Raw genomic sequence first — 22,657 nt, forward strand, 5'->3', positions numbered from 1 at the left:
AGATAATGTTGTGGAGGAGAATGCTGAGACCCAGGCTATTAGAATAGATGGCATTGAGGTACGTAGGGAAGAGGTGTTGGCAATTCTGGACAGGCTGAAAATAGATAAGTCCCCGGGGCCTGATGGGATTTATCCTAGGATTCTCTGGGAGGCCAGGGAAGAGATTGCTGGACCTTTGGCTTTGATTTTTATGTCATCATTGGCTACAGGAATAGTGCCAGAGGACTGGAGGATAGCAAATGTGGTCCCGTTGTTCAAAAAGGGGAGCAGAGACAACCCCGGCAACTATAGACCGGTGAGCCTCACGTCTGTAGTGGGTAAAGTCTTGGAGGGGATTATAAGAGACAAGATTTATAATCATCTAGATAGGAATAATATGATCAGGGATAGTCAGCATGGCTTTGTAAAGGGTAGGTCATGCCTCACAAACCTTATTGAGTTCTTTGAGAAGGTGACTGAACAGGTAGACGAGGGTAGAGCAGTTGATGTGGTGTATATGGATTTCAGTAAAGCGTTTGATAAGGTTCCCCACGGTAGGCTATTGCAGAAAATACGGAGGCTGGGGATTGAGGGTGATTTAGAGATATGGATCAGAAATTGGCTAGCTGAAAGAAGACAGAGGGTGGTGGTTGATGGGAAATGTTCAGAATGGAGTTCTGTTACAAGTGGCGTACCACAAGGATCTGTTCTGGGGCCGTTGCTGTTTGTCATTTTTATCAATGACCTAGAGGAAGGCGCAGAAGGGTGGGTGAGTAAATTTGCAGACGACACTAAAGTCGGTGGTGTTGTCGACAGTGAGGAAGGATGTAGCAGGTTACAGAGGGTCACAGATAAGCTGCAGAGCTGGGCTGAGAGGTGGCAAATGGAGTTTAATGTAGAGAAGTGTGAGGTGATTCACTTTGGAAGGAATAACAGGAATGCGGAATATTTGGCTAATGGTAAAGTTCTTGGAAGTGTGGATGAGCAGAGGGATCTAGGTGTCCATGTACATAGATCCCTGAAAGTTGCCACCCAGGTTGATAGGGTTGTGAAGAAGGCCTATGGAGTGTTGGCCTTTATTGGTAGAGGGATTGAGTTCCGGAGTCAGGAGGTCATGTTGCAGCTGTACAAAACTCTGGTACGGCCGCATTTGGAGTATTGCGTACAGTTCTGGTCACCGCATTATAGGAAGGACATGGAGGCTTTGGAGCGGGTGCAGAGGAGATTTACCAGGATATTGCCTGATATGGAGGGAAAATCTTATGAGGAAAGGCTGATGGACTTGAGGTTGTTTTCGTTGGAGAGAAGAAGTAAGAGGAGACTTGATAGAGGCATACAAAATGATCAGGGGGTTAGATAGGGTGGACAGTGAGAATAGTGCCTTCTCCCGCGGATGGAAATGGCTGGCACGAGGGGACATAGCTTTAAACTGAGGGGTAATAGATATAGGACAGAGGTCAGAGGTAGGTTCTTTACACAAAGAGTGGTGAGGCCGTGGAATGCCCTACCGGCAACAGTAGTGAACTCGCCAACATTGAGGGCATTTAAAAGTTTATTGGATAAGCATATGGATGATAATGGCATAGTGTAGGTTAGATGGCTTTTGTTTCGGTGCAACATCGTGGGCCGAAGGGCCTGTACTGCACTGTATCGTTCTATGTTCTATGTTCTAATTACAGCATGCGGCTGTCCTGGCAGACCGAGATTAGCAAACTCTGCACTAACCAGGTATCCAAGCTGGAACTCTCTTTGATCAATTGGATGTTTGAAGTGACTAGTTTGCTTTTTTTCTGTTGTTGTTCAAGGTTTACCTCAGCTACAATAATGTATCTGCCCTAAAAATGCTGGCTGCAAAACAAAACTGGGTATTGAACTGCACACAGAACAAGGCAAGTTAAACTAACAACAACATAGAGTTCAGGAGTTTCCCGCAGCCGGCTGTTCAGGAAATGATGTCAATTTTCTTCTTTTTAGGCCAAACTATTCACCCTGGAGGAAGGTCAGTTTCTGTCCTTCAAAGTGGAAATGTCTGTTTCTGTAAACGTCAAGCAAGTTTTCACGCTCCTGTCCGATATGAGCCATCGGCATGAATGGGATTCCCACTACCAGTAAGAAGAGCAACTTAATCAAATAGTTAATATCAGTGACAGTGGGAAGGGAAGGCTAATGGAAGGGGAAGATTTTGATACAGCTTCCTGTACCACAGAATTGTTACAGCGCAAATATTGGTCATTGTGTCTGCACCGGCTCTCCATATGAGATCATGACTTTGCCTTTCCCCTGCCTTTCCCCTGTACCCCTGCACATTGTTTCTATTCAAATAATCATCTAATGCTCTCTTGACTGCCTCAACTTAACCTTCCTCCATCACACTTTCAGGCAAACTAGTTAAACACGATTTCCCCTTAAGAAATCCACACTGGCTCTTCCTAATCAACCCACATTTTCCCACGTGTCTATTAATTCTATCTCGAATAACTGTTTCTGGAAGCTTGCCCACCACCAGAGTTAAGCTCACTGGCCAGAAATTGCTGCTGGGCTTATCTTTTCAACCTTTTTGAACAAGGGTGTAATGTTTGCAATTTTCCGGTGCTCTGATACCTCCCCTGAGTTTAGGCAAGACTGAAATATTCTGGCCAGTGCCCCTACAATTTCCACTCTCACTTCCTTCAATACCCTTGGATGCATCTCATCCGGTCCCAGTGCCTTGTCAACTTTAGGTGGAGACAGTTTATCTAATACATCCTTATCAATTTTGAACCCTTCAACAGCATTCCTATCACAACGAGTTTCCTCCTCTTTCATTATGGGTAGCATCTACCTCCTTGGTAAAACAGATGCAAAGTATTCATTTAATACCTTGGCCATGCCCCCAGCCTCCATGTGTAAATTTCTTTTTAGGTCCCTAATGAGCCCTACACCTTTTACCACCTTTTACGATACCAGCAGTAGAGTTGTCTTTCTTTCACGCTCCTGTGATGAAGCTGATTAAATCTGACCTAACTTCTACTTTTATTGAGAAAACAGTGTGATGCATTACTTGTTGATCAGCAGCCACAGTGCACATGGTCAAAATGCTTCGTAGGACATGATAATTGAACCACATCCCCTTGACATTCAACAGCATTCCTATCACAAAGTCCACCAACATCTTTGGGGGGACGGGAGGCGGGGTCATCGTTGTCCTGAAACTTAATTAGCAAAGACATGTAAATGCCGTAGCCGCTAGAGCAGGTCATAGGCTGAGTATTCTGCAATGAGCAACTCCCCTTCTGCTCCCCAAAACATTGCCATCTCCTTCAGGGCACAGTGCGCAGTGTGATGGAATACTCTCCGCTTGCCTGGATGAATGCCAATCTTGCCAGTGAAGTCCATTGCGACAGAGTAAAAAAACAAGAGAACCTAAGATGTGAGGAAGGATGGATGGTCCAGAGTTTTGTTCCATTTATGATGTGGAGATGCCAGCGTTGGACTGGGGTGAGCACAGTAAGAAGTCTTACAACACCAGGTTAAAGTCCAACAGGTTTGTTTCAAACACTAGCTTTCGGAGCACAGCTCCTTCCTCAGGTGAACTTGTTCCATTTACATCGGGGATCAACAAAATATTTTTTACAAAAATTTCTCTCTGGAATTAAATGTTATTTCCAGAACTGTGATGGGGTAGATTATGTATGGTTAGTGGAAGGAGTGGACATAATGGACCAAATAGTATTTCCTCAGTCTTTGCATTTATTTGGATGTGTGCCAACTCATGGGCGCCACGGTGGCACAGTGGTTAGCACTGCTGCCTCACAGCACCAGGGACTGGGTTCAATTCCAGACTTGGGTGACTGTGTGGAGTTTGCACTTTGTCCCCAGGTCTGTGTGGGTTTCCTCTGGTTGCTCCGGTTTCCTCCCACAATCCAAAGATGTGCAGTTTGGGTGGATTGGCCATGCTAAATTGCCCCATAGTGTCCAAAGATGTGCAGGTTAGGTGGGGTAATGGGGGTAGAGCGGGGGAGTGGGCCTAGGTAGGGTGTTCTTTCAGAGGATTAGTGCATACACGATGGGCCAAATGGCCTCTTTCTGCACTGTAGGGATTCTATGTTTCTGTAGGGATTTTGTTGCGTTATCATGGGTGTGGGTCCATTTGAAAAGCATTGCATTTAGTTGGAGGCTGGATGTGCTGAGGAGGTCACAGTGGAGGGGAAAGCACAACTGTTTTTAGCCTGATTGATGACTGTTGAAGTCACAGGTTAAGGGATGAAGCCTTAGGCACAGCTTCACATGCAGTTGTGCAGAACCAGGTCTAAGGAAAATGAAGTAAGATTGAAATGGCTGGCGAAAAGTCAGAATATGTCAGCAGACTCCGTGGAGTCTCTTGTGTGATAGAGGAGCTCTAGACATGGTTCACGGTGCAGTCAAAACTGAACAGGAAAGTTAAACTCATCAAGGCGCCCATTGAAAGGGCAGAAATTGTCAGGCTGATGAGTAGATGTAAGCACAAGAAATGCTCCTTCTTTAGTGCTGTCTTCAATTCTAAAATTAATTTTCCTTCCCTCTCTCTTGAGGCGGGTTGCAGTGGACAATGATCAAGAGGAATAAAAAGGTTGATAGGTGTGTGTGAGGCAGCTGCATTAGAATCTAGCAGGAGGTCAGTAAAAACACACCAATGCTTGGAACTTGGCAAAGTTCATATGTGAGTAGACCAGTTGGAGTATTGGGCAGCATGGTGGCACAGTTGTTAGCACTCCTGCACCACAGCACCAGGTGTAGCCATCTGGGATGGCCACTTCCCGATTACAAAATGGACACTCTGCAAAGATTGCAGGGAAAATGGACAATACTAAGAAAGCAAGCATGTGCAAGGTTTGTCTGTTGATTGGAGCCGTAGCTCCCAGACAAGACCGATACTGCAAACCATTTCCATACTAATGAGCCATCCCCGGGAGAAAAAGGCAACATTTAAGTAAACAATACCAAGACAGACACCCCGGCGCCAGAGGAGACCAGAACAAAGCAGGCCAACGGCCACCTAGGACACGCCCAGCAATCAGGGCACCCACCCCTCTATTGGAGGAAATCGATGAGAACGATTGGGAAATGGCCCAATTAATTGGGGCCATGTTCAAGGCCCGCCCAAAAGCGCGCAAAGCCCCTTTTGGGTATAAGAAGAATCCCCCAAGAGAGAATCTCTATCTTGCGGCCCCGGCTCTCACCAAGGAGAGACCTGCCCAACAGCAACATCAGAATAGGTAAGTCCAAGGTCAACGCACGCTACGAGACGGACACTCCTAGCTGTTATTCTGTACCAATTCGACCCCAGCAGCCTCAGAACCGAACAACGGCCATTGTTCCTCTGACTGAGTGGGTGCCCGAAGCTAAGTAGAGGCCTTAGCAGTAGTGATAGTTTAGTCTGTAGTATTTGTGCATGAGTATATTTGACTGTGTGTGTAAATAAATGAGCATTGAGTTTGAACTTACTAACTGGTGTATCGAGTCTTTGATCAGCAGTCGGGTTTGAACCTTGTGGCGGTATCGAAAGATACCGGGCGACTCTTAAGCAAACGTAATTAGAATTAAGGAAGGCGACCATATTGGCCGCCATCTTCCGAGCCAAATTAAGAGAAACACAGTTAGCAACACACGGACCCGTGTTCAATTCCGGCCTTGGGTCACTGTCTGTGTGGAGTTGCCTGTGTGAAGTAGTATGTTCTCCCAGTGTGTGCGTGGGTTTCCTCTGGGCGCTCTGGTTTCCTCCCACAGTCCAAAGATGTGCGAGATAGGTGGATTGGCCAAGATAAATTGCCCCTTAGTGTGCAGGGATGTGCAGGTTAGGTTATGGGGTTACAATGATAGGGCAGGGTGGAAAGGGGAGTCATTCACACGGTGCAGATTTGATGGGCCGAATGGCTTCCTTCTGCGCTGTAGGGATCTTATGAGTATTGAGCTCAGGTTCGCAGAGTTTACTGTTTTGTCCTGAGAATTACCACTGGGAGACCCAGTTGCTTCCCAGCTCCTCTCAGGGTGGTGCCTATGGAAATAGCCAGCTATGGAGTGGATTCTGTTTGTATCTGATTGTCAATTTACAGCCGGTTGTGTACAATGCAGAATTCTCCTGTGAGGGCTCAGCTTACTAAGGCAGTGGTAACTGCAGCAGATCAGGCAGGTCTTGGGTTCAATTCCCACTTTGTGCTGTATTATCTGATCTCGCCTGGGGTAACTCTAACCATGCTTCAGTCCACCGCTCTCCATGGATTGGGGAGGAGAGAAGCAAACTGATTTGTTTCCATTTGTGCTGACTATCCAGTGATTTCTGCTGCAGACACACATGCAGATGCCTGGTGAGAATGAGATGAAGCTTGACAAAGTGTCCCTTACAGTCAAATAGATTGGCAGCTGTAACTACCTTGAGTTACTTGGTCATGGTACTAGAGAAGAACCACACCTCTAGAACTAGGGAACCTTCAAGTGAGGGAAGGAACTTGGCAGAAAAGTATTTTCCAAGCTGTTGCCTCAAATATCTTCTTTCTCTTCGTTCTTGGAGTACATAAAATGTTCACAGAATCTTCAGTGCTGAAGGAGGCCATTCAACCCATGGGGCCTGCACTGACTCGCTGAAGGAACGTTCTACCTCATCTCATTCCCTGCCTTATCCGCTTAACCTTGCATATTTGTTCTTTTCAGCTAGCCATCATATTCCCTTTTGAATACCTCATCAAACCTGCTTCCACCACCCTCTGAGGAAGCTCATTCCAGATTCCAACCCCCGTCTGAAAACAGGGGCGAAATTCTCCGTTATCGGCGCAAAAAACGGCGCAAATCCGACTTGCGTCACGCCGGAAAAATGGGTCAAAAGTCTCCGGCCCGAAATGGGCTAGCAGCGACTTTACGGGATCCGCGCTTGCGCACGTGGTTCACGCCGTGCAGCGTCATACGCGCCGCACGGCGTGACGGCTCATAAGACCGCGCTGCTCCCCCACTCTACCGGAACACCCGACCGGAACACCCGACTGGATGGCTGGCCGCCGCTCAGCCCCGAGGTTCGAGTCACGGGATGTGGAGGCGCTCCTGGACGCAGTGGAGCAGAGGAGGGACGCCCTGTATCCCGGGCATGGCCGCAGAGTTGCCCCACGCCACAGCCGGCGTCTGTGGAGGGAGGTGGCAGAGGCCGTCACCGCTGTGGCCCTGACACCACGGACAGGCACCCAGTGCCACAAGAAGGTGAACGACCTCGTCAGAGCAGGCAGGGTGAGCCTCCCATATCCCCCCCTCCCCCATATCCCCCCCTCCCCCATATCCCCCCCTCCCCCATATCCCCCCCTCCCCCATATCCCCCCTCCCCCATATCCCCCCTCCCCCATATCCCCCCCTCCCCCATATCCCCCCTCCCCATATCCCCCCTCCCCCATATCCCCCCTCCCCCATATCCCCCCTCCCCCATATCCCCCCTCCCCATTGCCCCCTCCCCATTCCCCCCTCCCCCATATCCCCCCTCCCCCATATCCCCCCTCCCCCATATCCCCCATATCCCCAAGTGAATCCAGCCCTAACCTTAACCTCTGCAATGCACGCGCAACCGATGGCGTGCATTCATATACCTGCCTAACAGTGTTGCCTTTTACCCCTGCCACCCCCCCCCCCCCCCAAACAGGAGAAGCGCGCACACAACAATAGGGAGCATGTGAGGACTGGAGGAGGCCCCGCTGATGAGAGGCCACTGACCGAACATGAGGAAAGGGCCCTGGAACTGGCTGGCGGACCTGAGGATCGGGAGGTTGCTGATGCAGAGGTCGGGGGCGTACTAGCAAGTGAGCCACCGACAGCCCGTCCCCATATCCCCCCTCCCCCATATCCCCCCTCCCCCATATCACCTGATCACTGCCTGCGTGTCTAACCATGCATGCTTCATTGTGTATCGCAGGAGCAAACGTCGAGGCACCCATCCCTGCAGATGCAGACCGCCTGCAGGATGCCCCTCGGAGGCCACGGGAGACAGAGAGACCGGGACCCTCCAGCATGCGACGCCCGCAGGATGCCCCTCGGAGGCCACGGAAGACAGAGAGACCCGGACCCTCCAGCATGCGACGCCCGCAGGATGCCCCTCGGAGGCCACGGGAGACAGAGAGACCCGGACCCTCCAGCATGCGACGCCCGCAGGATGCCCCTCGCACACCACGGGAGACGGAGAGACCTGGAGCAAATGGGAGACGACACCCCCGTCACGTGCGGGAGCGACCACCCAGCGACGAGGGGGGCAGCCACAGGCCCCCGTCACATCCGAGCCAGGACATCACTACCCAGGACACCACTACCCAGGACGCCACTACCCAGGTCGCCACTACCCAGGTCGCCACTACCCAGGTCGCCACTACCCAGGTCGCCACTACCCAGGTCGCCACTACCCAGGTCGCCCCTACCCAGGACACCCCTACCCAGGACACCCCTACCCAGGACACCCCTACCCAGGACAGCACTACCCAGGAAGACGAAATACTGGACAGTGAGTCAGAGTGGATGGGTGGAGACGAACCCCCACCCCAAAGTGCCATGGACTCAGAGTGGGACGAAGAGCACGACACAACGCCACTGCTGTCACCAACACCCTCCACCATCGCAGAAACACTCACCTCGGTTGGGCACTTTAGTGATGAGGCGTCTGCTACACTCACTGGTGGCACAACACAGCCGTCCCGGTACAGCAGGTGGAGGTAGGAGCAGCAGAGGGGCCGGGCGGTCGGAGGGCAGCCCAGCCCAAGCGAACATCTGCCACCCAGATGGATCCCGGGTTCCTGGAGTTTCCACACCCACACATAGATCCGATGCAACCAACGACCCGGAGACGAGCGAAGAGGGTGACAGCCGGCTTGCGGCGGCTGCAGTCGCAGGTGGAGGAGTCCACCCGCGTCCAGGAGCGGGAAGTGGTGCCGGTCATGCGTGCCACCCAGGCCGACACCGCACGGGTGGCGTCCGCGGTGGAGGCAATGGGTGCAACGGTGTCAGACATGGGGAATGGTTTGCGAGGCCTGGGGCTTTCCGTTCAGGCGGCGTCTGTGGCCCAGGACACGGCTGCCCTCTCACAAGAGGCCATGAGCCAGTGCCAGCGCCAGATGGCAGAGGCGCTCAGCACCATAGCCCAGTCTCAGCAGGCCATAGCCCAGTCTCTGCAGGCTATGGCCCAGTCTCTGCAGGCCATGGCCAGTCTCTGCAGGCCATGGCCCAGTCTCAGCAGGCCATCGCTGAGGGCATCGGCAGCAGTGGCCATGTGTGAGCCGGCGTCGCACTGTCACAGACAGGGTTTGCCAACCCCCTGGGCTCCATGGCTGCAAACCTGCAGACCCCTGTCGATACCAGCACGGGCCTCCAGGACTGGCAGCACCAGATGTCTGGGGGGCGACGGATGGCCAGTCCGTTCGCAATCCCCACCCATGTAGAGGCCTGGGGGCCATCGGGCACCCGAGGGGGGAGGAGGTGGTGTGGTCCGTCCCGGCTCCCCCTGTAGGGGAGGTCCCGGAACACCACGACACCTCGGACTCCCCCCCCCCCCCCCCCCTTCCGTCCCAGGTGCATCGAGTGGGCAACGGGCAGGACAGGCTGGCAGCTCGCCATCCCAGTTGCCCGGGCCGCAGCCTGGCCCATCTAGGCCAGGACGCCCCAGGAAACGGCCGCCAAAGGGATCCCGTGTCAGAGGGCAGGAATCACAGGAGTCCACCTCCAGTTCTGCTGTAGCGTCTGGGGAACCACGTAGACGTAGTCAAAGGGCCCGTAAGGCCAAACAATTAGACACTGAGTAAGTTGGCACGGGTGCAGGGCACAGATGAGTTTTAGGGGCTAGGGCACGTGCATGAACTCCTTTGGTTATTAAAGTCAATGTTACACCTACAGAAGCTGCCTTTGTGCTCTGTCCAAAGCGTGCGGGGGTGTCATGTACGTTGAGCGCAAGTGTGTGTGAGGGGTGGTCTTACCTCAGCCCCAGGTGAGTCTGCCCCCTTCCCCCTGTGCCGCCATCAACATCCCCCCGGGCAGAGGACGGAACCGTGCGCTGCAGTGTCACAGCCGCATGCAGGTCCGGGTGGATGGTGGTACTGTGGCCATGGGTCAGACATAGTCCAACGATGTGGAGCCAGGAGCTCACCGCATGGCGGGTTGTCATCATCCTCCATGGCCTGCAATAGACACGCGTCCACCCGCAACTGTGTGAGCCCGGCCGTTGTGCCGCAGGTGGATCGGCAATGGGGGGGGTGGTGTGCATGCAGGTGGGGTGGGTGGGGTTGGGGGGGGGGGGGCGTGAGGGTGCTGGGTGGGTGGATGGGTGGGGGGTCGGCTGTTGCCATGGTGTGCGGTCTGTGGCCATACTACCCGATTCCCACGCCCATCTAGTCAGTGAAGTGGGCGGCTATCAGTCTGTCCCGTGCCCGCTTGGCCAGCCGGTAACGGTGGACCGCCACCCGCCTGTGTCTACCCCGTCTGCCCTGACCATTGCCCCCATCCCCCTCATCTGGGGAGGACTGCGCCTCTTCCTGCTGCTCCTCCACTCCGCCCTCCTCTGCCTGCGGCACATCGCCCCTCTGCTGGGCTATGTTGTGCAGGACGCAGCACACCACAATGATGCGGCCGACCCTATCTGACCGATACTGGAGGGCGCCCCCAGAGAGGTCCAGGCACCTGAAACGCATCTTCAGCACGCCAAAGCACCTCTCTATCACTCCCCTTGTCGCTACCTGGGCATCATTGTAGCGGTTCTCCGCCTCATTGCGTGTCCTCCGTACAGGCGTCATCAGCCACGATCGCAATGGGTGGCCCCTGTCGCCCAGCAACCAGCCCCTCAGCCGGGGATGGCGTCCCTCGTACATGCTGGGGATGGATGACCGCGACAACACATATGAGTCGTGTACACTGCCTGGGTAACGGGCGCAGACTTGCAGGATCATCATGCGGTGGTCGCAGACCACCTGTACGTTCATCGAATAGGTCCCCTTCCTATTGGTGAACACGGCCCTGTTATCTGCAGGTGGCCGCACAGCGATGTGCATCCCATCGATCGCGCCCTGGACCATGGGGAACCCGGCCACGGCAGAGAAGCCCACGGCCCGGGCATCTTGGCTGGCCCGGTCCACAGGGAAGCGGATGTAGCGGTGCGCCATGGCATATAGGGCATCTGTCACTGCCCGGATGCACCGATGCACCGATGTCTGCGATATGCCGGACAGGTCCCCACTCGGTGCCTGGAATGACCCCGTTGCATAAAAGTTCAGGGCCACCGTAACCTTGACGGACACAGGGAGAGGGTGTCCCCCGCCAGTGCCACGCGGTGACAGGTGTGCCAGCAGGTGGCAGATGTGTGCCACGGTTTCCCGCCTCATCCGGAGTCTCCTCCTGCATTCCCGGTCTGTGAGGTCCTGGTATGACTGCCGGGGCCGGTACACACGGGGCGCCCTCGGGTGCCTCCGTTGCCGTGGGGCCGCGACGTCCTCCTCCCCCTCCTCGTCCTGTCGGTCAGGTGTCCCTCCAGCCTGGGCGGCTGCCGCCTGCCCCTCTGCGGCAGCCTGCGCCGCCTCTCTGGCACGCTCCTCCTCCTCATCCAGGGCAACATGGACATTAGTGGCTGCCGCCACGGCGGCCAACATCGCTGGATGATTGGAAAACATGACGGCCTTGGGGGGTCGGGGTGGGGGGGGGGGAACGACGACATGTCATCATTGCCCATATCCCCTCCTTCCCCCCAGCCAGGTGGCATGGACCGCATGGGTCCAACTGTTGGAGGCTGGCACCTGGCCAGGTGGACCAACTCACTTGCCCTCGCACCCCCCATCCCCGGCACGGACCCCCCCCATCCCCCACCCCGGCAGGGACCCCCCCCATCCCCCTCCCCGGCACGGACCCCCCCCATCCCCCACCCCGGCATGGACCCCATCCCCCTCCCCGGCACGGACCCCCCATCCCCCTCCCCGGCATGGACCCCCCCATCCCCCTCCCCGGCACGGACCCCCCCATCCCCCTCCCCGGCACGGACCCCCCCATCCCCCTCCCCGGCACGGACCCCCCCCACATCCCCCTCCCCGGCACGGACCCCCCATCCCCCTCCCCGGCACGGACCCCCCCCCCCATCCCCCTCCCCGGCACGGACCCCCCCATCCCCCTCCCCGGCACGGACCCCCCTATCCCCCTCCCCGGCACGGACACCCCCCCATCCCCCTCCCCGGCACGGACCCCCCCATCACCCTCCCCGGCACGGACCCCCCCCACATCCCCCTCCCCGGCACGGACCCCCCATCCCCCTCCCCGGCACGGACCCCCCCCCCATCCCCCTCCCCGGCACGGACCCCCCATCCCCCTCCCCGGCACGGACCCCCCTATCCCCCTCCCCGGCACGGACACCCCCCCCATCCCCCTCCCCGGCACGGACACCCCCCCCATCCCCCTCCCCGGCACGGACCCCCCATCCCCCTCCCTGGCACGGACCCCCCGTCCCCCTCCCCGGCACGGACCCCCCATCCCCCTCCCCGGCACGGACCCCATCCTCCTCCCCGGCACGGACCCTGCATCCCCCTCCCCGGCACGGATCCCCCGTCCCCCTCCCCAGCACGGACCCCAACCTTCTCCCTGGCACGGACCCCCCCCATCCCCCTCCCCAGCACGGACCCCCCCATCCCCCTCCCCGGCACGGATCCCCCATCCCCCTCCCCTGCACGGACCCCCCGTCCCCCTCCCCGGTACGGATCCCCCTCCCCGGCACGGACCCCCCCCCATCCTCCTCCCCGGCACGGACCCCCCATCCCCCTCCCCGGCACGGACCCCCCGTCCCCCTCCCCGGCACGGATCCCCCGTTCCCCTCCCCGGCACGAACCCCAAACTCCTCCCCGGCACGGACCCCCCCCCATCCTCCTCCCCGGCACGGACCCCCCATCCCCCTCCCCGGCACGGACCCCAACCTCCTCCCCGACACGGACCCCCCCCCCCCCCCCCCCCCCCCCCCCCCCCCCCCCCCCCCCCCCCCCCCCCCCCCCCCCCCCCCCCCCCCCCCCCCCCCTCCCCTCCTCCCCCGGCACGGACCCCCCATCCCCCTCCCCGGCACTCCCCCGGAGCCCAGCCCACTCTAACCCCCCCCCCTCCCCCCCCCCCGCCGCACACACACACACACAACCCGAGACACACCTCTCCCCACACATTCAGACTGCGGCCACGCCATCGCCTGCCCAGCGGCCAACCCCCCAGGCCGTCACTCACCTCCACGCTGGTCGGCGTGAACCTGGAGCACAGGTTCATGCCGATGAAAAGGAGGTTTGATTTACGTCGACATGAACGGTCATCACGTCGACGGGACTTCGGCCCATCCGGAAGGGAGAATATCGGCATGGCCCAAAATCGGCTGCCTTGCGCACACCCGTGCCATTCTCCGACGTCAGCGGCGCCATTAACGCCCCGCCGACTTTTCTCCCTTCGGAGACTTCGGCAACCGGCGGGAGTGGGATTCACGGCGGCCAACGTGGGGGGTCGGAGAATGACGCCCCAGTTTTCCCCTCATCACTTTTACTCATTTTGCCAATTATTTTGAATCGGTTCTCTCCAGTTCTTGATGCCCTCATGAATGGGAACAGCTCTCACGATTTGCCCTGCCCCTACCCCTCAGGATCTTGAATACTTCTTTCAATCCTCCTCTCAGCCTTCTTTTCTCTAAAGAAAACAGTTCCAACCTCTCCAATCTATCCTCATTCCTGGAATCATTCTTGTGAATCTCCTCTGTACTCTCCGCAGTGCCTTCACATCCTTCCTCAAGTGTGGCACCCAGAACTCGACGCATTACTCCAGATTAGCCCCAACTAGTGTCACTAAATAGTGTATGTGAGTGTGTGTGTGTTGGGGGGGGGGTTCAGTTGCATGGAAAATTAGAAAATCAAAGTTAAAGGAGAAGATAGGAGTTCAGGCTAGTGATGAGGTGGATTATCACCAGAAAATAAGAGGAAGGGACAAAATCTTGTGAACGTCATATTGCACCAAGGAATCAGACAAGAGTAGGGAAATTTGATAATAGAACAAACTTAAAGGTTTCACAAAGCATTTGGTACAAAATTAATGGGTTAACAGCACGTATGATTTAGTGGCAATTACGGAGACATGTTTACAAGGAGACCAGGGGCGAGATTCTCTGACCCCCCCCGCCGGGTCGGAGAATCGCTGGGGGCTGGCGTGAATCCCGCCCCCACCGGTTGCCGAATTCTCCGGCTCGGAGATTTGGTGGGGGCGGGAATCACGCCGCGCCGGTTGGCGGGAATCGCCATGGCCCCCCCCCCCCCCCCCCCCCGCGATTCTCCGGCCCGGATGGGCCAAAGTCACGCTGCTAGGATGCCTGTCCCGCCAGTGTGGATTGAATCACCTACCTTACTGGCGGGACAAGGCGGCGCGGGCGGGCTCCGGGGTCCTGGGGGGGGGGGGATGCATGCCGATCTGGCCCTGGGGGGTGCCCCCACGGTGGCCTGGCCCGCGATCGGGGCCCACCGATCCGTGGGCGGGCCTGTGCCGTGGGGGCACTCTTTTCCTCCGCCTTTGCCACGGTCTCCACCATGGCGGAGGCGGAAGAGACTCCCTCCACAGCGCAAGCGCGGGGATGCCATGAGCAGCCGCTAATGCTCCCGCGCATGCGCTGCCTGGAGATGTCATTTCCGCGCCAGCTGGTGGGGCACCAAAGGCCTTTTCCTGCCAGCTGGTGGGGCGGAAATTAGTCCGGCGCGGGCCTAGCCCCTCAAGGTTGGGGCTCGGCCCCCCAAGATGGGGAGGATTCCGCACCTTTGGGGCGGCGCGATGCCCGACTGATTTGCGCCATTTTTGGCGCCGGTCGGCGGACATCGCGCCGATACCGGAGAATTTCGCCCCAGGTCTGGAAATTGAATATCCAGATGTACTCTTATTTCAGAAGGATAAACAGAAAAGAAAAGGAGGTGTTGTAGCTTTTCTAGTGAAGGACGGGATTAGTGTTGTCTAGGCAACGGAGATCAAGTCGGGGTATCAATCTGGGTAGAAATAAGAATTCGCAAAAGAAAGAAGTCCCTGGTGGGAATTATAACAATATTAGGCGGGAACTGAAGAACATAGAATTATAACAATATTAGGCGGGAACTGAAGAACATAGATTGGGGGCGGATGTTTGAGGGCAAATCAACATCTGACATGTGGGAGGCTTTCAAGTGTCAGTTGAAAGGAATACAGGACAGGCATGTTCCTGTGAGGAAGAAAGATAAATACGGCAATTTTCGGGAACCTTGGATGACGAGTGATATTGTAGGCCTCGTCAAAAAGAAAAAGGAGGCATTTGTCAGGGCTAAAAGGCTGGGAACAGACGAAGCCTGTGTGGCATATAAGGAAAGTAGGAAGGAACTTAAGCAAGGAGTCAGGAGGGCTAGAAGGGGTCATGAAAAGTCATTGGCAAATAGGGTTAAGGAAAATCCCAAGGCTTTTTACACATACATAAAAAGCAAGAGGGTAGCCAGGGAAAGGGTTGGCCCACTGAAGGATAGGCAAGGGAATCTATGTGTGGAGCCAGATGAAATGGGCGAGGTACTAAATGAATACTTTGCATCAGTATTCACCAAAGAGAAGGAATTGGTAGATGTTGAGTCTGGAGAAGGGGGTGTAGATAGCCTGGGTCACATTGTGATCCAAAAAGATGAGGTGTTGGGTGTCTTAAAAAATATGAAGGTAGATAAGTCCCCAGGGCCTGATGGGATCTACCCCAGAATACTGAAGGAGGCTGGAGAGGAAATTGCTGAGGCCTTGACACAAATATTTGGATCCTCGCTGTCTTCAGGGGATGTCCCGGAGGACTGGAGAATAGCCAATGTTGTTCCTCTGTTTAAGAAGGGTAGCAAGGATAATCCCGGGAACTACAGGCCTGTGCTGTACATTTCTTTGTTCTTTGTTCTTTGAGCCTTACTTCAGTGGTAGGGAAATTACTGGAGAGAATTCTTCGAGACAGGATCTACTCCCATTTGGAAGCAAATGGACGTATTAGTGAGAGGCAGCACGGTTTTGTGAAGGGGAGGTCATGTCTCACTAACTTGATAGAGTTTTTCGAGGGGGTCACTAAGATGATTGATGCAGGTAGGGCAGTAGATGTTGTCTATATGGACTTCAGTAAGGCCTTTGACAAGGTCCCTCATGGTAGACTAGTACAAAAGGTGAAGTCACACGGGATCAGGGGTGAACTGGCAAGGTGGATACAGAACTGGCTAGGCCATAGAAGGCAGAGGGTAGCAATGGAGGGATGCTTTTCTAATTGGAGGGCTGTGACCAGTGGTGTTCCACAGGGATCAGTGCTGGGACCTTTGCTCTTTGTAGTATATATAAATGATTTGGAGGAAAATGGAACTGGTCTGATTAGTAAGTTTGCAGACGGCACAAAGGTTGGTGGAATTGCGGATAGCGATGAGGACTGTCTGAGGATACAGCAGGATTTAGATTGTCTGAAGACTTGGGCGGAGAGATGGCAGATGGAGTTTAATCTGGACAAATGTGAGGTAATGCATTTTGGAAGGGCTAATGCAGGTAGGGAATATACAGTGAATGGTAGAACCCTCAAGAGTATTGAAAGTCAAAGAGATCTAGGAGTACAGGTCCACAGGTCATTGAAAGGGGCAACACAGGTGGAGAAGGTAGTCAAGAAGGCATACGGCATGCTTGCCTTCATTGGCCGGGGCATTGATTATAAGAATTGGCAAGTCATGTTGCAGCTGTATAGAACCTTAGTTAGGCCACACTTGGAGTATAGTGTTCAATTCTGGTCGCCACACTACCAGAAGGATGTGGAGGCTTTAGAGAGGGTGCAGAAGAGATTTACCAGAATGTTGCCTGGTATGGAGGGCATTAGCTATGAGGAGAGGTTGAATAAACTCGGTTTGTTCTCACTGGAACGAAGGAGGTTGAGGGGCGACCTGATAGAGGTATACAAAATTATGAGGGGCATAGACAGAGTGGATAGTCAGAGGCTTTTCCCCAGGGTAGAGGGGTCAATTACTAGGGGGCATAGGTTTAAGGTGAGAGGGGCAAGTTTTAGAGTAGATGTACGAGGCAAGTTTTTTACGCAGAGGGTAGTGGGTGCCTGGAACTCACTACCGGAGGAGGTAGTGGAAGCAGGGACGATAGGGACATTTAAGGGGCATCTTGACAAATATATGAATAGGATGGGAATAGAAGGATACGGACCCAGGAAGTGTAGAAGATTGTAGTTTAGTCGGGCAGTATGGTCGGCACGGGCTTGGAGGGCCGAAGGGCCTGTTCCTGTGCTGTACATTTCTTTGTTCTTTGTTCTTTGTAATTGCTAGGTCCCAAAACCGTAGTTCCGCAGACACAGTATAAACCATGAAATATTTTTAAAATAATCTTTATTAGTGACACAAGTAGGCTTACATTAACACTGCAATGAAGTTACCGTGAAAAGCCCCTAGTCGCCACATTCCGGCGCCTGCTCGGGTATATGGAGGGAGAATTCAGAATGTCCACATTTCCTAACAGCACGTCTTTCGGGACTTGTGGGAGGGAACCGGTGCACCCAGAGGAAACCCACGCAGACACGGGGAGAATGTGCAGACTCCGCACAGACAGTGATGTAAGCCAGGAATCGAACCTGGGACCCTGGCGCTGTGAAGCAACAGTGCTAACCACTGTGCTACCGTGCTGCCCGTTGGAGGCTTGTAAGAAAGTTACGACAATAATCGTGGCAGATTTTAATATTTATATAGAGTGAATTAATCAAATTAGTATGGGTAGCCTCGAGGGAAAGTTCATTAAATGTATTCGAGATTGTTTGTTGGAGAAATATGTTCTGGAACCAACCAGGGAGCAGGCTAGTCTGGGTTTGGTATTATGTAATGAGGAGGGATTAATTAATGACCTCAAAGTTAAAGATCACAGTTAAGGTTTAAAGGACAATACTGGTGAGGTAATAATGGGGAACACAGAGATGGTGGAGGCACTGAACCAATATTTTGCCTCTGTCTTCACGGTAGAGGATAATAAACATTTTCCAAAAACTGCAGTTAATGCGAGAACTTGGTGCAATAACCATCACTAGGGAGACGGTATTGAATAAACTAATGGGATTAAAGGTAGATAAGTCTCCGGGACCTGATGGCCTGTGCCCTAGGGCATTAAGGGGGGTAGCAGCGGAGATAGTGGTTGCATTGTTTATGGTATTTCAGAATTCCCTGGATTCTGGAAGAGTCCCAGTGGATTGGAACACACTAAAAGGGAGAGAGGCAAAAAGTAGGAAACTATAGACCGGTTAGCTTGACCTCAAGGTGGGGACATTGCTGGAATCAATCATTAAGGAGGTGATGACTGAACATTTGGAAAGACAAAGCTCAATCCACCAGTGTCAGCATGGTTTAATGAAGGTTGAATCATGCTTGACAAACTTGTTTGAGATCTTTGAGGACGTAACCAGCAAGGTGGATAATGGGGAACCTGTGGATGTGGTATATCTAGACATTCAGAAAATGTTTGACAAGGTGTTGCATAAAAGACTGATCCAGAAGGTGAGATCGCAGGGGACTGGGGGTAGAGTACTAGATTGGATTGAGGATTGGCTGACTAAAAGAAAGCAGAGGGTCATGATAAATGAGTCCTTCTCTGGCTGGCGAACTGTAACTGGCGGGGTGCCGCAGGGGTCCGTCTCGGACCTCAATCTATATAAATGATCTGCAAGCAGGGACAGAGTGTAACATAGCAAAATTTGCGGATGATACTAAAATAGGTGGGAAAGCATCAGTGAAGAGGAGATAAAGATTTTACAGATGGATATAGATAAGCTAGGAAATTGGGCCAAAATTTGGCAGCTGGCATTTAATGTGGATAAGTGTGAGATTCTCCATTTTGGCCAGAAAAATAGAAAGGTAAATTATTATCCAAATGGAAAGCAGATTCAAAATGCATCTGGGCAGAGGGATCTGGGTGTCTTTATTCATGAATCACAGAAAGTTGGTACACAGATACAGCATGTAATTAAAAAGACAAATGATTAAAAAGCCAAATGGAATGTTAGTGTTTGTTGCAAAAGTAGAGAAGTATTGTTTCAATTGTATAGGGTGTTGGTAAGACCACATCTGGAGTATTGTGTCCAGTTTTGGTCTCCTTATTTGAGGAAGGATGTGGTGGCATTGGAGGCAGTTCAGAGGAGGTTCACCAGATTGATTCCGGGGATGAAATGGTTGAAGTATGAGGAGAGATTAAACAGTTTGGGCTTATACTCGCTGGAGTTTCGAAGGATGAGAGGGGACCTGATCGAGGTTTATAAAATACTAAAAGGGATTGATAAAGTTTATTTTTTTAAATTTTATTTTTAAAAATAAATTTAGAGTGCCCAATTCTTTTTTCCAATTAAGGGGCCAATTCACCTACCTTACACATCTTTGGGTTGTGGGGGTGACACCCACACAAAGACAGGGAGAAGGTGCAAATTCCACACGGACAGTGACTCAGGGCTGGGGTCAAACAGTTGTGAGGCAGCAGGGCTAACCACTGTGCCACCCAGGGTTTGATAAAGTAAACGTAGACCAATTGTTCCCCCTTGTGGGGCAATCTAGAACAAGAGGTCACAGATATAGGTTGAGAGGCAGTAGATATAGAACTGAGATGAGGAGGAACTACTTCTCACAGAGGTTGGTGAATTTGTGAAACTTGCTGTCCCATAGTGCAGTGGAGTCTGCGTCATTCAATGGTTTCAAGAAGGAGATAGATATATTTCTGATTTTAAAAATTGGTTAAAGGGATATGGGGAACAGGTAGGCAGGTGTATTTGAGACCAGGAAGAGATCAGGCATGATCTGATTGAATGGCGAAGTAGGCTCAAATAGTCTTCTTCTGCGTCTAATTCCTATGTTCCTATGATCCTCTAGAGAAGAGTTATCATAGCATGATAGACAAATTCAGTTTGAAGGTGAGAAACTGGAGTCTCAAACTAGTGTTCTGGAGTTAAACAAAGGTAATTACATCGGCATATGGGCTAATTAGGGACAGGTGGGCTGGACAGGAGGACCGAAAGGTAGGACAGTTGGTGAGCAGTGGCAGTTGCTTATGGAAATATCCAATTCCTCTCAACTAAAATATATTCCAGAGAGGAAGAAAGAGTGTAAGAGGAGGAGAAAACATCCATGGCTAAGCAACGAAGTTAAAGACAACATAAAGACAAAATCTAAGGCATACCATATTGCAAAGGCAGGAAGATTAGGAAACATTTGAAGATCAACAAAGGGTTACTAAAAAAGTAATAAAAAGAACAAAAATAAATTATGAAAGAAAATTAGCGCACAATATAAAAAAGGATAGCAAAAGCTCTTGTAAGTATATAAAAGGAAAGAGAGTAGCTAAAGTGATTGTTGGACCCTTCGAGGCTGTGTCTGGGAATTAATAGTGGGGAACACAGAAATGGTGGCGAAACTAAATCAATATTTTGCCTATTTTCACCTTGGAGGGTACCATTGCCATCCCAATAGTAACAGGTAATGCAGATGTAATAGAAAGGGAGGAACTTGGAGCAATCATCATCAATGGGGAAAAAGTAGTAATCAGACTATCGGAATTGAAGGCAGACAAGCCCCCCAGGGCCTGATGGCGTACATCCTAGGGTCTTAAAGGAAATGGCAATGGAGATGGTGAATCCATTGGTTATAATATTCCCAAATTCCCTGAATGTGGGAAAGGTTCCAGTCGATTGGAAAAATGCTAATGTAATGCCCTTATTCAAAAAAGGAGGGAGGCAAAAAATAGGAAACTCTAGACCATTTTGTTTAACATTTGTTGTTGGGAAATTGTTAGAATCCATTATTAAGTGAGTAATGACAGGACATTTAGAAAGTCAAAACGCAATCCATCAGAGTCAGCATGGTTTTATGAAGGGTAAATCGTGTTTGCCTAAGTTGCTACAGTTCTTCGAAGACGTAACAAGCCAAGTGGATAATGGGGATCCTGTAGATGTAGTATATCTGGACTTTCAGAGGACATTTGATAAATGCCCCACAAAAGGTTAATACACAAAGTAAGATCACATGGAATTAGGGGTCATTTATTCGCTTGGATAGAAGACTGGCTAACCGACAGAAGGTAGAGAGTTGGGATAAATGGGTCATTTTCTGGTTGGCAAGATGTAACTAGTGGGGCCCCAACTATTTACAATATATATTAATGACTTGGATGTAGGGATAGAAGGTACTACAGCCAAATTTGCAGATGACACTAAAATAGGTGGGATGTTAAGTTGCAACGAGGAAATAAGAAATTTGCAAATTGGATATGGATCGGTTAGGTTAGTGAGCCAAAATTTGGCTGCTGGAGTTTAACGTGCGAGGTTATCCATTTTAGCCAAGAGATCAGCCATGATCGTATTGAATGGTGGGGCGGGCTCGAGGGGCTGAATTGCCTGATCCTGCTCCTAGCTGTTTTTACAAACTCAGCATGACCCCCTTACTCATATATTTGAAGCCCCATTAATAAAACCTAAGATACAATATGCTTTATTAACTGTTCTGTTAATGCCCTGCCATCTTCGATGGCTTATGTGTGTATATATATATTATATATCTATATATTTATACTGAGGTCCCTCAGTTTCTGCACCTCCTTTAGAGTTTCTCCCTTTATTTTATACTGTCTCTGCATATTCTTCCTGCCATAATGAATCACCTCACACATCTCTGCATTGAACGTCATCTGCTACTTGCCTCCCCATTCCACCAAAATGTCTATGGATTTTTGAGGTTCTAGACTATCCTCATCACAGTTGACAAAGTTTCCAATCTTCGTATCGACTGCAAATTTTGAAATCATGCCCTGAACACCACAGTCTTGGTCATTAATAAGAAAAGTAAAAGTCCCCACACTGACTCCTGTGGAACTCCACTACAAACCTTCCTCCAATCTGAAAATAACCATTTATCACTACTCTGCTTTGCGTCACTCAGTCAATTTCTTAATCATGTGCCTATTTTCCCTTTCATTCCGTGAGCTAGACTTTGTCTCTCACGTCTGTTGTAAAGCACTGTATCAAATGCCCTTTGAAAATCCATACACATATAATAATCTTTATTGTCACAAGTAGGCATACATTAACACTGCAATGAAGTTACTGTAAAAATCCCCTAGTCGCCACACTCCAGCACCTTTTCGGGTGCACTGAGGGAGAATTCAGAATGTCCAGATTACCTAACAGCACGTCTTTCGGGACTTGTGGGAGGAAACCAGAGCACGTGGAGGAAACCCACATAGACACGGGGATAACATGCAGACTCCGCACAGACAGTGACCCAAGCCAGGAATCGAACCTGGTATCCTACGTTGAGAAGCAACAGTGCTACCCACTGTGCTACCGTGCCGCACATCGCTCCTCGAGCAACTTTGAGAAGTGAATTTATTATACCCTTGTGAGTTTTCATAAAGAAATTTGGGGCATTGAATAATTAACATCAGCAACAAAGAAAGATAATAATAATACCCTTTTATTGTCACAAGTATGAAGTTACTGTGAAAAGCCCCTAGTCGCCCCATTCCGGTGCCTGTTCGGGTAAGCTGGTACGGGAATTGAACCCGCGCTGCTGGCCTTGTTCTGCATCACAAACCAGCTGTCTAGCCCACTGAGTTGAACCAGCCCTAAACCAGATGTCAGGAGAAATAATTTTGCTAGAGGTTGTTAGGACCAGAAGCCGAGATAGGAGCA

At 52.1% G+C, this 22,657-nt stretch overlaps 1 protein-coding gene across 4 annotated transcripts in view; it reads left to right on the plus strand.

Annotated features, from left to right (window-relative positions):
- acot11a (acyl-CoA thioesterase 11a) overlaps nucleotides 1-22,657 on the plus strand; it is a 180,501-nt gene that overhangs the window by 144,255 nt on the left and 13,589 nt on the right. For 3 of the 4 annotated variants that reach the window (XM_072511357.1, XM_072511355.1, XM_072511356.1), the window contains 2 exons: nucleotides 1,785-1,868; nucleotides 1,954-2,087. The exons of the other annotated variant lie outside the window; for it this stretch is intronic. In XM_072511357.1, coding sequence (XP_072367458.1) covers nucleotides 1,785-1,868; nucleotides 1,954-2,087 — 218 coding nt within the window. The remainder of the gene's footprint in view (nucleotides 1-1,784; nucleotides 1,869-1,953; nucleotides 2,088-22,657) is intronic. 4 annotated transcript variants of the gene reach the window in all.

This window comes from Scyliorhinus torazame, chromosome 7 (assembly GCF_047496885.1).
Source record: "Scyliorhinus torazame isolate Kashiwa2021f chromosome 7, sScyTor2.1, whole genome shotgun sequence".
Taxonomy (NCBI): Eukaryota; Metazoa; Chordata; class Chondrichthyes; order Carcharhiniformes; family Scyliorhinidae; genus Scyliorhinus; species Scyliorhinus torazame.